At 47.7% G+C, this 15,674-nt stretch overlaps 1 protein-coding gene across 5 annotated transcripts in view; it reads left to right on the plus strand.

Moving 5' to 3' along the window:
* LOC137369339 (methylcytosine dioxygenase TET2-like) overlaps positions 1-15,674 on the plus strand; it is a 207,268-nt gene that overhangs the window by 124,967 nt on the left and 66,627 nt on the right. For 4 of the 5 annotated variants that reach the window (XM_068030397.1, XM_068030396.1, XM_068030398.1 and 1 more), the window contains one exon: positions 2,253-2,315. The exons of the other annotated variant lie outside the window; for it this stretch is intronic. In XM_068030397.1, coding sequence (XP_067886498.1) covers positions 2,253-2,315 — 63 coding nt within the window. The remainder of the gene's footprint in view (positions 1-2,252; positions 2,316-15,674) is intronic. 5 annotated transcript variants of the gene reach the window in all.

Below are 15,674 nucleotides of genomic sequence, written 5' to 3' on the forward strand. Positions count from 1 at the left end.
CTGCTGTTGAATATATTCAAGGCAGAGGTTGATAGATTTTTGGATACTAAAAGATGTGGGCAATGCGGGAAGATGGAGTTGAGGTAGAAGATCACCAAGATCTCATTGAATGGTAGAGCAGGCCTGTTCCAACTCCTACGTATTATGTTGTTATGACTGCTTGCAGGCTGGTAGAGTCAGCTATACCCTGTTTAAATGAATAACAAATATAGTTCCTAGACTGGATTCATTTCTTGCTTGGTTTCTAGGAACATAGGAGCAGGAGTAGGCCATTCAGCCCATCAGGCCTGCTCTGCTATTCAATTAGATCATGGCTGATCATCTACCTCACCGCCACTTTCCCATTCTATCCCCCTATCCCTTGATGTCATTAGTATCCAAATATTTAGCGATTTCTATCTTGAAACATGCTCAATGATTGAGCTTCCACAGCTGTCTGGGGTAATGAATTCCAAAGATTCACCACCCTCTGAGTGAAGAAATTCCTCTTCATCTCAGTCTTAAATGGCCTACCCCTTATTCTGTGTCTCCTGGTTCTAGACTCACCAGCCAGGAAAAACACCTAACTACATCCACCCTGTCACGCCCTCTAAGAATCACCTCTCATTCTTCAAAACTCTAGAGAATGCAGACCCAGTTTCCTCACACTCTCCTCATAGGACAATCCTGCCATCCCAGAGATTAGTCTGGTGAACCTGCATTGCACTCTCTCTATAGCAAGTACATCCTTCCTTAGAGGAGACCAAAACTGTACACAATACTCCAGGTGCAGTCTAACCAAGCCTCTATACAATACAGGAAGACTTCTTCACTCCTGTACTCAAAACCCCTTGCAATGAAGGCCAACTTACCATTTGCCTTCCTAATTGAACAAGGACACCCAGGTCCCTTTGGACATCGACACTTCCCAACGTCTCACCATTTAAAAAATACTCTGTCTTTCTATTTTTTCTACCTAAGTGGATAACTTCACACTTATTCACATTATATTCCATCTGCCATATTCTTGCCCATTCACGTAGCCTGTTCAAGTCCCCTTGAAACCTCCTTGCATCTACCTCGCAACTTACATTCCCACCTAGTTTTGTGTCATCAGCAAATTTGGAAATATTACAATTGGTCCCCACATCCAAATCATTTATATAGATTGTGACCAGCTGTGGCCACAGCACTGATCCTTGTGGTACCCCACTAGTAACAGCCTGCCATCCTGAGAATGACCTGTTTATTCCTATTCTGTTTTCTGTCTGTTAACCAATTCTCAATCCATACCAGTATATTACCCCCAATCCCATGTGCTTTAATTTTGTTTACTAACCTCCTGTGTGGGACCTTATCAAAAGCCTTCTGAAAATCCAAATACACCACATCCACTGGTTCTCCTTTTTCTATGCTATAGGTAACATCCTCAAAAAAACTCCAATATTTCCAGTTCATAATTCCATGTTGACTCTGCCTAATCATTATCATTATTTTCTTAAGTGTCCCGCTCTGATAATTTTATTCCTCCCCCCTCCCCACCAGTTATCACATCCTTTATAATAGATTCTAACATTTTCCCTACTACTGTGGGGACCGATTGTAATATTTCCAAATTTGCTGTTCTCCATTATAAATTCTCCTGTCTCCGCCTGTATTGGACCCAAATTTGTCCTCGCTAATCTTTCTTTTTCACAGACCTAAAGAAGCTTTATAGTCCGCCTTTATGTTTCTCACCAGCTTGCATTCATATTCTCTTTCCCTTTCTTTATCAGTTACTTGGGGCTGAATTTTATCAGCGTTCAACGGAGGCACGCTGTGAAAGCAGCGTTCTTCCGGCACGAAAGTGCCGTCTCACAGCCCCCGCGATATTATGCGCAGGGGCTGATTTAAACAGAGGGGGCGCAACAGCAGCCCCCGATGATGTAGAGGGGGTGGCCGCCGCATCCCCGGCCACCGCGCAGGCGCCAGCGCCATTTTTAAAGGGCTCCAAACCCTTCAGTAAAATTTAAATATTTAAAGCGGTGTAGGAAAATTTATATTTCAGATAAAAAACTGAAACATGCAGGCTCTTTCCCAACCCCCGCAATGGTGTGCTTACTGTCTGTTCTGTTTGTAATGTATTTTACTCCCAGCACGAATTTTCCCCCCCCCAACCTCTCCGTTTTTGCCCTTCAATCCTTACCCATCTTCCCCACAGCCAATAGGTATATGTTTCCCACTCCCCCACCCCTCTCGCTCTGATAATTTTATTCCTCCCCCCTCCCCACCAGTGTCACGCCTCAGAACTCCAACGGTTGGCCGTAAAATCGGCGTGGGAAGGCCGCCGTCGGCAGGTAAGATCATTTGCATTTAATTAATGTTCATTTAAATATTTAGATGAAGGCCCCACCGCTTGGCAGCGGAGGGGCTGCACTGAGGCCTCGCCACTGCCGCTAATATCCATCGGGGCCTTCTCGACGTCGGGGGTCGGGGCGGGCCTCTGCCAGCAGAATTTTATGGGCTCCCCCGCCACGACCCCCAACATCGAGGGGCTCGTAAAATTCAGCCCTTGGTCATCCTTTGCTGAATTCTAAATTGCTCCCAATCCTCGGGCTTACCACTTTTTATGGCAACCTTATAAGCCACTTCCTTTGATCTAATGCAATCTTTAACTTCTTTTGTTAGCCGCGGTTGATTCATCTTTCCTTTTGGGCTTTTGTGTCTTAGAGGAATATATATTTGTTGTAGACCTTTTAAATACTAACCATTGCCTGTTGTTAACAACCAGGTGAGAAAGGTGTCTAGGGTTCTCTCTCAGCCTTCACCTGGTCTTACTGTAACAAGGTTTAATTTCAAACACACCGTGTTTATATCTCCCCCTTGGCGAATCCTTGTTCACCAGTTTCCAATTATAAGGCAAAGAAACCAGCACAAACAGGCTTTCTTAGGTTTAAAGAAGAAAAGTTGAAATTTATTAAACTTGAACTTAAACTCTAATTTGTTGATGCCTATGGATTCATGATGCGCCCACGCCAGCATGTATATGCGATACACAGATGCAAATAGAGACAGAAAAGAGCAGAAGAAAAATAAAGTGGAAAAGTTTGAGGCAATATCTGAAGAGTTTTTGTTACAGTTTTTCGAGCTCACTGTAGAGTCCTTGATTGTAGGTAGATCTTGCTTTTCCTTGGGGCCCAGTATTCTTCTTAAACCTTGTCCGCTGTAGGAGACATTTCTCTCTTGGGGTTAATATGTCTTCAGTGGTTTCAGAGGCTTGTGAGAAAGAGATGGGAACAGACAGGGGAGATCTTCTCAGTCCAGAAGCAAAAAGTCTTTCTGAGTTTAAACTCTTTGTGGCTAGTTCAAAAAACTGGAACAGCCAGTTAGTCATGTGACCAGCTGGTCTAACCAGTCCTGGCCCCTGTGGATTGCATTACCCCAGCAGGCCCTGGACTTTGCTTCCCCACCCCCTCACTGTTCCGTGATCAACATCCATTGTGAGTTGAGTGTGTCAGGGAATGGTCCTTTGTCCTTCCAAGTACTGTTTGTTAATATGCAAATGTCTTTTCCAGCCACGGCTGGTCTGTTTAACAAGTAATTTCCTCGCTCCAGCGACAGTTAAAAATTAATGTTCATGACAAAATTAATGTGCCTCATTCTAGGCAAGTGGGGGCCTGCATGACACTGTATACTATCAAATCTTTCAGTGCATTTTCCCAATTCATCATAGCCAACTTGCCCCTCATACCTTCATAGTTTCCTTTGTTCAGATTTAAGACCCTAGTTTCAGAATGAAATGATATCATTTTCAACTTAATATTATGGTTACTATTTCTCAAAGGTTCCTTTACTGCAAGTTTATTAATTGGTCCTTTCTCATTTCATAATACTAAATTTAAAATAGCCCAATGCCTTGTTGGTTCTTCAACGTACTGCTCCAGAAACTCATCTCATATAAATAATACTGGGCCCCAAGGAAAATCGTCCAGAAATTCATCCTCCACAGCATTGGTGCTGATTCGGTTTACCCAGTGTATATGTAAATTGAAGCCGCACATTATTACTGTATTACCCATGTTACATGCACCTCTAATTTCCTGATTTATACTGTGCCCACATTACCACTACTGTTTGGTGGCCTATAAACAACTCCCACCAATGTTTGTTGCCCCTTGCTGTTTCATAGCTCCACTCAAACTGGTCTACATCTTGATCCTTGCATCTAAGAGCCTCTCTCACTAATGTACTGATCTCGTCCCTTATGAAGAGCGCTACCCCACCTCCTTTTCCTTTTTGCCAATCCTTCCTAAATGACGAGTATCCTTGAATAGCCTTGGTCACCCTGTAACCTCTGTAATGGCAATTAAATCATACCCATTTACCTGTATTTGAGCCTTCAAATCATCTACCTTATTGCAAATGTTGCATGCATTCAGATAGAGTTCCCTTAACTCTCTTCTTAACATTATTCTTCATTCTGATCCTATTTGATGCTTCCCTTCGCCTCGTCTGTCTTCTAATTTCGCTTACTACTTTTCTACTTTCTGTTACCAGTTTTGCTTCTCGCCATTCTTCCCTTCCTGCCATCCTCAGATTATCAATTCCCTTATTGCTACCTTGCTCTCCTGCCTTCTCCCCTCTCTCCAAATCATCATATCTTTCCTCACTTGATCACTCGCCTGGTCCCATTATTTAGTTTACGACTCGCCAGAACATTGGTCCCAGCACGGTTCAAGTGAAGACTGTCCTAACGGTACAGCTCCCACTTTCCCCAGTACTGGTGCCAATGCCCCATGAATCGATACTCATTTCTCCCACACTAATCCTTGAGGCAGGCCTTTAACTCTAATCTTATTTACCCTACTCTAATTTGCTCGTGGCTCAGGTAATAATCCAGAGATTATTACCTTTGAGGTTCTGCTTTGTAATTTAGACCCTAGCTGCTCAAACTGTCTATGCAGAACCTCTTTCCTAGTCCTATATATGTTGTTGGTACCCATGTGGACCATGACAATTGGATCCTTCCCCTCCCACTCTAAGTTCCTCTCCAGCCCTGAGCAGATGTCCCAAAACCGGGCAGGAAACATAGACTTCTGGACTCTCGCTGTTTGCTGCAGAGAATAGTGTCTATCCCCCTGACTATACTGTCCCCTACTACCACTGCATTCCTATTTACTACCCCCGCTTGAATGGCTTCCTGTGCCACGGTGCCATGGTCAGATGCTCATCCACCCTGCAACCCTTGCTCTCATCCATACAAGCTGAAAGAACCTCAGAACTGTTGGACAATTGAAAGGGCTGAGACTCCTCCATTTCTGCCTTCTCGATCTCCTTACCTGTCTTATTTGCAGTCACGCCCCCTGCCCCTGATCACTAACCAAATCAGAGGACCCTATCCTATGGGGTGTAACTGCCTTCTGGAACAAAGTGTCTAGGTAACTTACTCCTCCCTGATGCATCGCAGTGTCTGCAGCTCGGATTCCAGCTCACTGAATCTGAGCTGAATCTCCTCGAGCCGTAGACATTTACTGCAGACATGATTGTCGTGGACCACAGTGGTATCCATGAGTTCCCACATACTGCAGCTGCAACACATCACCTGCCCTGCCATCCTGATTGTGTTTTAAATAACTAATTAATTATTTACTTAATTAATTTTTTTAATTAATGCCTCTCCTCACCAGCACTTACTGTACTAATTTAAATCTGGTAATACAATAATCCTTACCTCTTAAAAATGAAACAAAACAGTAGTCTCACCAGCTTCCTACTTCCCTTCTGCTTGTGTGTCTTAATTAATTATAAGGTAGCTACATAAATTTTAATTTTAATTTTATGTTTTTCTACTATCCAGCTATTAACACATGCACCCTAATAGCAGTGTACTAACCTAGCTATTTACAGATACAAAGAGTGGTTACTCAGCAACCAATCACCTTACAACGTTCCTGTAATGTCACTGATTATTTTTTCAAACTCAGTCAGCTCTGGTGTCAGGTATTAACTTAATCAACTTTCTAATGAGTATTGCTAAGAACAGCACTGAAACGAGTCTGTTGTTGGTAGCAACAGAAAAAAAGAAGCTAGACCTTCCCAACAAGTGGAAAGCAAACTTTTATTGATACAGCCTGAAGGAAGTTATATTTCTAGTCAAGAATTACTTCAGAGCAAGGAAGCAAGAAGTTACAGAATCATACAGCTTAGAAGGAGGACATTCCGCGCATTGCAGTGGTCTACTCTTTGAAAGAGCAATCCAGTTAGTCACCCTCCCACACTCTTTTCCCACAGCCCAGAAAATAATTCCCTTTCTCATATATACACACATTTCATTTTTGAGAGTTAGTATTGAATCTGCTTCCACCAAACCTTACTGTGGATGAGGACAGGGTGATGGAGGTGCAGGGATGAGTGGAGATGAGGACAGAGTGATGGAGTTGCAGGGCTGAGTGGAGGTGAGGACAGGGAGTGATGGAGGTGGAGGCCTGAGTGGAGGCGAGGACAGGGAGTGGTGGAGGTGGAGGGCTGAGTGGAGATGAGGACAGGGTGATGGAGTTGCAGGGCTGAGTGGAGGTGAGGACAGGGAGTGATGGAGGTGGAGGCCTGAGTGGAGGTGTGAACATGGAGTGATGGAGGTGCAGGGATGTGGAGGTGAGGACAGGGAGTGATGGAGGTGCAGGGCCGAGTGGAGGTGAGGATAGAGTGATGGAGGTGGGGGGCTGAGTGAAGGTGAGGACAGAGTGATGAAGGTGGAGGGCTGAATGGAGATGAGGACAGAGTGATGGAGATGGAGGGCTGAGTGGAGGTGAGGACAGGAAGTGATGGAGGTGGAGGGCTGAGTGGAGGTGAGGATGAAATGGTGGAGGTGAGGACAGTGAGTGATGGAGGTGGAGGGCTGAGTGGAGGTGAGGACGAAGTGATGGAGGTGTAGGCGAGGACAGGGAGTGATGGAGGTGGAGGGCTGAGTGGAGGTGAGGACGGAGGTGGAGGGCTGAGTGGAGGTGAGGGCAGGGAGCGATGGAGGTGGAGGGCTGAGTGGAGGTGTGGACAGGGAGTGATGGGGGTGGAGGGCTGAGTGGAGGTGAGGACAGGGAGTGATGGAGGTGGAGGGCTGAGTGGAGGTGACAGGGAGTGATGGAGGTCGAGTGCTGAGTGGAGGTGAGGACAGGGAGTGATGGAGGTGGAGGGCTAAGTGGAGGTGAGGACAGGGAGTGATGGAGGTCGAGGGCTGAGTGGAGGTGAGGACGAAGTGATGGAGGTGGAGGGCTGAGTGGAGGTCAGGGAGTGATGGAGATGGAGGGCTGAGTGGAGGTGAGGACAGGGGGTCATGGAGATAGAGGGCTGAGTGGAGGTGAGGACAGGGGGTGATGGAGGTGGAGGGCTGAGTGGAAGTGAGGACAGGGAGTGATGCAGGTGGAGGGCTGAGTGGAGGCAAGGACAGGGAGTGATGGAGGTGGATGGCTGTGGAGGTGAGGACAGGAAGTGATGGAGGTGGAGGGCTAAGTGGAGGTGAGGACAGGGAGTGATGGAGGTGGACGGCTGAGTGGAGGTGAGGACGAAGTGATGGAGGTGGAGGGCTGAGTGGAGGTGAGGACAGGGAGTGATGGAGATGGAGGGCTGAGTGGAGGTGAGGACAGGGGGTGATGGAGATAGAGGGCTGAGTGGAGGTGAGGACAGGGGGTGATGGAGGTGGAGGGCTGAGTGGAAGTGAGGACAGGGAGTGATGCAGGTGGAGGGCTGAGTGGAGGCAAGGACAGGGAGTGATGGAGGTGGATGGCTGAGTGGAGGTGAGGACAGGAAGTGATGGAGGTGGAGGGCTAAGTGGAGGTGAGGACAGGGAGTGATGGAGGTGGAGGGCTGAGTGGAGGTGAGGACGAACTGATGGAGGTGGAGGTCTGAGTGGAGGTGAGGACAGGGAGTGATGGAGGTGGAGGGCTGAGTAGAGGTGAGGACAAAGTGATGGAGGTGGAGGGCTGTGGAGGTGAGGACAGGGAGTGATGGAGATGGAGGGCTGAGTGGAGGTGAGGACGAAGTGATAGAGCTGGAGGGCTGTGGAGGTGAGGACAGGGAGTGATGGAGGTGGATGGCTGAGTGGAGGTGAGGACAGGAAGTGATGGAGGTGGAGGGCTAAGTGGAGGTGAGGACAGGGAGTGATGGAGGTGGAGGGCTAAGTGGAGGTGAGGACGAAGTGATGGAGGTGGAGGTCTGAGTGGAGGTGAGGACAGGGAGTGATGGAGGTGGAGGGCTGAGTAGAGGTGAGGACAGGGAGTGATGGAGGTGGAGGTCTGAGTGGAGGTGAGGACAGGGAGTGATGGAGGTGGAGGGCTGAGTGGAGGTGAGGACAGGGAGTGATGGAGATGGAGGGCTGAGTGGAGGTGAGGACAGGGGGTGATGGAGATAGAGGGCTGAGTGGAGGTGAGGACAGGGGGTGATGGAGGTGGAGGGCTGAGTGGAAGTGAGGACAGGGAGTGATGGAGGTGGAGGGCTGAGTGGAGGCAAGGACAGGGAGTGATGGAGGTGGATGGCTGAGTGGAGGTGAGGACAGGAAGTGATGGAGGTGGAGGGCTAAGTGGAGGTGAGGACAGGGAGTGATGGAGGTGGAGGGCTGAGTGGAGGTGAGGACGAAGTGATGGAGGTGGAGGTCTGAGTGGAGGTGAGGACAGGGAGTGATGGAGGTGGAGGGCTGAGTAGAGGTGAGGACAAAGTGATGCAGATGGACGGCTGAGTGGAGCTGAGGACAAAGTGATGGAGGTGGAGGGCTGTGGAGGTGAGGACAGGGAGTGATGGAGGTGGAGGGCTGAGTGGAGGTGAGGACAAAGTGATGGAGGTGGAGGGCTGAGTGGAGGTGAGGACAGGGAGTGATGGAGGTGGAGGGCTGAGTGGAGGTGAGGACAAAGTGATGCAGATGGAGGGCTGAGTGGAGGTGAGGACAAAGTGATGGAGATGGAGTGCTGAGTGGAGGTGAGGACAAAGTGATGGAGGTGGAGGGCTGAGTGGAGGTGAGGACAGGGAGTGATGGAGGTGGAGGGCTGAGTGGAGGTGAGGACAAAGTGATGCAGATGGAGGGATGAGTGGAGGTGAGGACAAAGTGATGGAGATGGAGTGCTGAGTGGAGGTGAGGACAAAGTGATGGAGGTGGAGGGCTGAGTGGAGGTGAGGACAGGGAGTGACGGAGGTCGAGGGCTGTGGAGGTGAGGACAGGGAGTGATGGAGGTGGAGGGCTGAGTGGAGGTGAGGACAGGGAGTGATGGAGGTGGAGGGCTGAGTGGAGATGAGGACAAAGTGGAGGTGGAGGGCTGAGTGGAGGTGAGGACAGGGAGTGATGGAGGTGGATGGCTGAGTGGAGGTGAGGACAAAGTGATGCAGATGGAGGGCTGAGTGGAGGTGAGGACAAAGTGATGGAGGTGGAGGGCTGAGTGGAGGTGAGGACAGGGAGTCATGGAGGTGGAGGGCTGAGTGGAGGTGAGGACAAAGTGATGGAGATGGAGGGCTGTGGAGGTGAGGACAGGGAGTGATGGTGGAGGGCTGAGTGGCGGTGAGGACAAAGTGATGGAGATGGAGGGCTGAGTGGAGGTGAGGACAGGGGGTGATGGAGATAGAGGGCTGAGTGGAGGTGAGGACAGGGGGTGATGGAGGTGGAGGGCTGAGTGGAAGTGAGGGCAGGGAGTGATGGAGGTGGAGGGCTGTGGAGGTGAGGACAGGGAGTGATGGAGATGGAGGGCTGAGCGGAGGTGAGGACAGGGGGTGATGGAGATAGAGGGCTGAGTGGAGGTGAGGACAGGGGGTGATGGAGGTGGAGGGCTGAGTGGAAGTGAGGACAGGGAGTGATGGAGGTGGAGGGCTGAGTGGAGGCGTGGACAGGGAGTGATGGAGGTGGAGGGCTGAGTGGAGGCGAGGACAGGGAGTGATGGAGGTGGAGGGCTGTGGAGGGCTGAGTGGAGGCGAGGACAGGGAGTGATGGAGGTGGACGGCTGAGTGGAGGTGAGGACAGGGAGTGACGGAGGTCGAGGGCTGAGTGGAGGTGAGGACAGGGAGTGATGGAGGTGGAGGGCTGAGTGGAGGTGAGGACAGGGAGTGATGGAGGTGGAGGGCTGAGTGGAGGTGAGGACAAAGTGATGGAGGTGGAGGGCTGAGTGGAGGTGAGGACAGGGAGTGATGGAGGTGGAGGGCTGAGTGGAGGTGAGGACAAAGTGATGCAGATGGAGGGCTGAGTGGAGGTGAGGACAGGGGTGATGGAGATAGAGGGCTGAGTGGAGGTGAGGACAGGGGGTGATGGAGGTGGAGGGCTGAGTGGAAGTGAGGGCAGGGAGTGATGGAGGTGGAGGGCTGTGGAGGTGAGGACAGGGAGTGATGGAGATGGAGGGCTGAGTGGAGGTGAGGACAGGGGGTGATGGAGGTGGAGGGCTGAGTGGAAGTGAGGACAGGGAGTGATGGAGGTGGAGGGCTGAGTGGAGGCGAGGACAGGGAGTGATGGAGGTGGAGGGCTGAGCGGAGACGAGGACAGAGAGTGTTGGAGGTGGAGGGCTGAGTGGAGGGCTGAGTGGAGGTGAGGACAGGGAGTGACGGAGGTCGAGGGCTGAGTGGAGGAGAGGACAGGGAGTGATGGAGGTGGAGGGCTGAGTGGAGGTGAGGACAAAGTGATGGAGATGGAGGGCTGAGTGGAGGTGAGGACAAAGTGATGGAGATGGAGGGCTGAGTGGAGGTGAGGACAGGGAGTGACGGAGGTCGAGGGCTGAGTGGAGGAGAGGACAGGGAGTGATGGAGGTGGAGGGCTGAGTGGAGGTGAGGACAGGGAGTGATGGAGGTGGAGGGCTGAGTGGAGGAGAGGACAGGGAGTGATGGAGGTGGACGATCTTGTGTGATTGATGGGAATTCAAAAGATTTTTGCTGCCCCCCAGCCAACCGCACCCTTGATCCCTTTTAGAACCAAACCCTCAGTGTTAAGGGGGACTTACATACAGGGAGAGCGAGAGCAACAATAACATAGGAATCTGGAACATACAGAAAGAGGAAAAGCATGATGCTGGCTATTACAATCCAGGGCTTAATTGCTGAACGAAAGTTAAAAAGAATACCTAAGAAAGGATGCCAAGAATGAATAACTAATTTCCTCCCAATTGACCTGATCCACTGGTGGGAGATGATTTTTTGACCACACTCCCACAAGGTTGTGCAATGATCGCATGATAATAATGCACAGCTGGAGCACCTCTGGGAGCTCTGGGCCTACTGGAGCTCCCTCCAGTGGCTGTAATATGCTACTCTGACATTTCAATTTATTGTGCTCAATAATCACCACAGAAATTATTCACCAGATGCCAGACCCTGGAGCAAAAAATCAGAAAGGGCTAGCCTCCAACAGTGAGGCAGAGGGAGTAGGATACAACAGCTAGAAGGCACAAGTGGTGAGCACAGGGAGCTAAAGAGAAATCAAATCACTGAAGTAAGTTGCTGTGAGACCGCAAATGGACTTAAAAGTGAGGAAAGAAAATTTGAAGACACCGGGACAGGACTCAACAGTGTTTCTTGGAACAAATGGTGGTCGGGGTGGACGTGTGAGAGGTGCAGGGGATAGGGCGTGTGACTTTCTGTGGGTGAGGACTGGAAGGGATGGCAACTATAAACCCATTAGGAGACTGATACCTGCGAACTACAGACAATTGAAGAATCAAACCGGAGACCTACTACACCATTAGAGATCGACACTCGAGAACAACATGCCCATTAGAGAGTCACACCAGGGAGCTACAGTCCCATTAGAGAATCCTACCTGGGAACTACAGACCGTTTAGAGAGTCCAATCTGGGAACTACAGATCCATTAGAGAATGCAACCTGGGAACTACAGACCCATTAGAGAATCCAACCTGGGAACTACAGACCCATCAGAGAATCCAACCTGGGAACTACAGATCCATTAGAGAATGCAACCTGGGAACTACAGATCCATTAGAGAATGCAACCTGGGAACTACAGACCCATTAGAGAATCCAACCTGGGAACTACAGACCCATTAGAGAATCCAACCTGGGAACTATAGACCATTAGAGAATCCAATCCAGGGAATATCAGAGCCATTAGAGAATCCCACCTGGGAACTCAGACCCATTAGAGAATCCCACCTGAATCTCAGACCCATTAGAAAATCCAATCTGGGGATTACAGACCCATTAGAGAATCTCACCTGGGAACTAGAGACCCATGAGAGAATCCCACCTGGCAACTACAAACCTATTAGAAAATCCCACCTGGAATCTCAGACCCATTAGAAAATCCAATCTGGGGATTACAGACCCATTAGAGAATCTCACCTGGGAACTACAAACCCATTAGAAAATCCCACCTGGTAAAGACAGACCCATTAGAAAATCCCACCTGAGAACTACAGGTCCATTAGAAAATCATCCCAGGGAACTACAGGCTACCAGATCTAAAATAGTCTGTTCCTTGTTTGGTTTCACAGCCTATTGCTGTAAGGAACTATCGCAAATACAGTCTGTGAACATCTCCTCAAGGCTACCTTTGCCAATTTGATTTGTCGAATCTATATGAAGATTACAGTCACCCACGATTATTGTGGTACCTTTCTGCCAGGTCTCCATTATTTTTGATGTATACACTGTCCTGCAATGTAGCGACTGTTAGTGGGCCTATACACCACTCTCACCAATGACTTCTTTCCCTTGCTATTTCTTATCTCCATCCAAACTGATTCTACATTTTGATCTTCCAAGCCAAGATCATTTCTCACTACTCTACTGATCTCATCCTTTATTAATAGAGCTACCCCACCTCCTTTTCCTTTCTGTCTATCCTTCCAAAATGTCAAATGCTTCTGAACATTTAGTTCTCAGCCTTGGTCACTCTGCATCCACGGCGCTGAAATGGCTATCAATCATATCATACCCATTTATTTCTATTGATGCTATCAATTCATATAGCTTGCTATCAATGCAACAAGCAGATAAAGAGCTTTCAATTTTATAAAAGTAAAATACTACAGATGCTGGAAATCTGAAATAAAAACAGAAAGTGCTGGAAATACTCAGCAGGTCTGGCAGCATCTGGGGAGAGAGAAACAGAGTTAATGTTTCTGCTGCAAGGTTATTGACCTGAAAAGTTAACTCTGTTTCTCTCTCCACAAATGCTGCCTGACCTGCTGAGTATTTCCAGTCTTTAATTTTGTCTTTTTACCATTTTTCCCTACTGACCCTATTTACAGGCAGGAAGAGTGCATTGTCTTTTCTAGTTCCACTTCTCCATAAGTCACAACATATATTTAAATGTTTACCCAGTTACCGATATGGTCAATCATATACCCTACTCTTTATTCCAGAAAATACACCAACCAGGTTTCTTTAATAAACAATAAAATTAGCAGTTTATTATAAAACAAGACTTTTCCAGTAATGAAGCAAGGCATTAACACACAAATTGAAATATGAAAGTTCCCTTTTTAAATACCCCCCATACACACTCACACACACACTGGAAAAAAAATAAAGAAATTCTCTTTGCAGAGGTCTTTTACAAAAAAAAAAGACAAAAAAGGGAATGCTTTGGCCAAATACATGCTAATTCTTGAAGAAAAAAAGAAGATATGGAAGAATGTTAGTTGTCCTTTTTGGTCTGGCATCTGGGTTTACAGAAACAGGTCACTGGCATCTTTTCAGAAGCAGCTAGTTGTCGAGATGTCGAGAAATAGTCTGGTAGGCTTTCCAGGAGAAATGTGGCATCAAGGGTTTCAGTTATCACACTTTGGATTCGCAGGGTTTTTTCAAAGAGGTTGAGAAAGAGGAGCTGACACACTGGATTTCTCAGGGTCTCTTAGAGAGGTGCAGAAAAGATGAGCTGGGTTTTTTTTTTATCAGGCTACAAAACCAATTGCTTTTCAACACTGTCCACACCCCAACTGCCAAAAAAAATCTCAGAAGTGAAACCAATTCCTGGCCCTCAAAGATCTTGATATGTCACTTCTCTGTAAACATCTCCCCCAAGTCACCAAGGTTTCTGTTGTATATTTATCTTAAGGCATATGATATCTAGTAAAGGTTGTTTTCAAACATAACATCTCAAGTGTCCTTTCAATGAACTTTCAACAAAAAAGTCCAGCATCAATGAAATCTTCAGCCTTCCAAAATGAATCCATTTCCATAATTTAAATATGAGTCTTCAAAAAATATTTAACAAAAAATGGAAGCACTTTCATAACAGTAGAGAGACTGGAGAAGTTAGAATTATAGAATCATAGAAAGATTATGGCACAAAAAGAGGCCACTTGACCCATCGTGTTTGTGCTGGCAGTAAAACAATCCACCAATTCTAATTCCACCCTTCAGCATTTGGTCTGTCGCCCTACAGATTACAGCACTTGAGGTGCATATCCAGGCTCCTTTTGAATGAGTTGAGGGTGTCTGCCTCAACTACCCCTTCAGGCAGTGAGTTCCAGACCCCCACCACCCTCTGGGTAAAAAACCTTTTCCTCATCTCCCCTCAAATCTTTCTATCAATCACTTTAAATCTATGCCCCCTCTTCATTGAACTCTCTGCTAAGGTAAATAGGCCCTTCACCTCTAGTCTTTCCAGGCCCCTCAAAAATTTGTACATTTCAATCAGATTTCCCCTCAGCCTTCTCTGTTCCAAGGAGAACAACCCCAGCCTATCCAATCTTTCCTCATAGCTGCATATTTCCAGTCCCGGCAACATCCTCATAAGGTGACCAGAACTTCACACAGGACTCAAATTGTGGACTAACCAATGAGTTATACAGTTCCAGCATAACCTCCCTGCTCTTATATTCTATACCTCAGCTAATAAAGAAAAGGATTCCATATGCCTTCTTAACCACCTTATCAACCTGTGCTGCTACCTTCAAGGATCTGTGGACGTTTACCCCAAGGTCCCTCATTTCCTCCACGCTTCTCAGTATTTTCCCATTTATAGTGTATTCCTTTGCCTTGTTTGACATCCCCAAATGCATCACCTCACAATTCTCCAAGTTGAATTCCATTTGCCGCTTTTCTGCCCATCTGACCAGACCATCAGTATCTTCCTGCAGCCTACAGCTATCCTCCTTGCTATCTACCACATGGCCAATCTTTGTGTCATCTGCAAGCTTCTTGATCATGCCCCCTACATTTACTTCCAATTCGTTAATACAGACCACAAAAAGCAGGGGACCCAGTACTGAGCCCTGTGGAATGTCACTGGAAACAGCCCTCCAGTTGCAAAAACACCCATCAACAATTACCCTTTGTTTCCTGGCACTGCACTGAGCCAATTTTGTATCCACCTTGCTGCATTTCCCTGGATTCCATGAGATTTTATTTTTTTAACCAGTCTGCCATGTGGGACCTTGTCAAAAGCCTTGCTAAAATCCATGTAGACCACATCAACTGCACTACCCTCATCTATCTTCCTTGTTACTTCTTCAAAAAATTTGATTAAGTTGGTCAGAGAAGATCTTCCCGTAACAAATCCATGCTGACTATCCTTGATTAACCTGTGCCTTTCTAAGTGACAGTTTATCCTGTCTCTCAGAATAGATTCCAATAATTTGCCCACTACTGAAGTTAGACTGACTGGCCTGTAATTACTCGGTCTTATCCCTCCTCCCTTTTTAAACAAAGGTACAATGTTAGCAGCTCTCCAATCCTCCGGCACTACACCTCTATCCAGTGAGGACTGGAAAATGATGGTCAGAGCTTCCGCTATTTC

This window comes from Heterodontus francisci, chromosome 4, assembly GCF_036365525.1.
Source record: "Heterodontus francisci isolate sHetFra1 chromosome 4, sHetFra1.hap1, whole genome shotgun sequence".
Classification (NCBI taxonomy): domain Eukaryota; kingdom Metazoa; phylum Chordata; class Chondrichthyes; order Heterodontiformes; family Heterodontidae; genus Heterodontus; species Heterodontus francisci.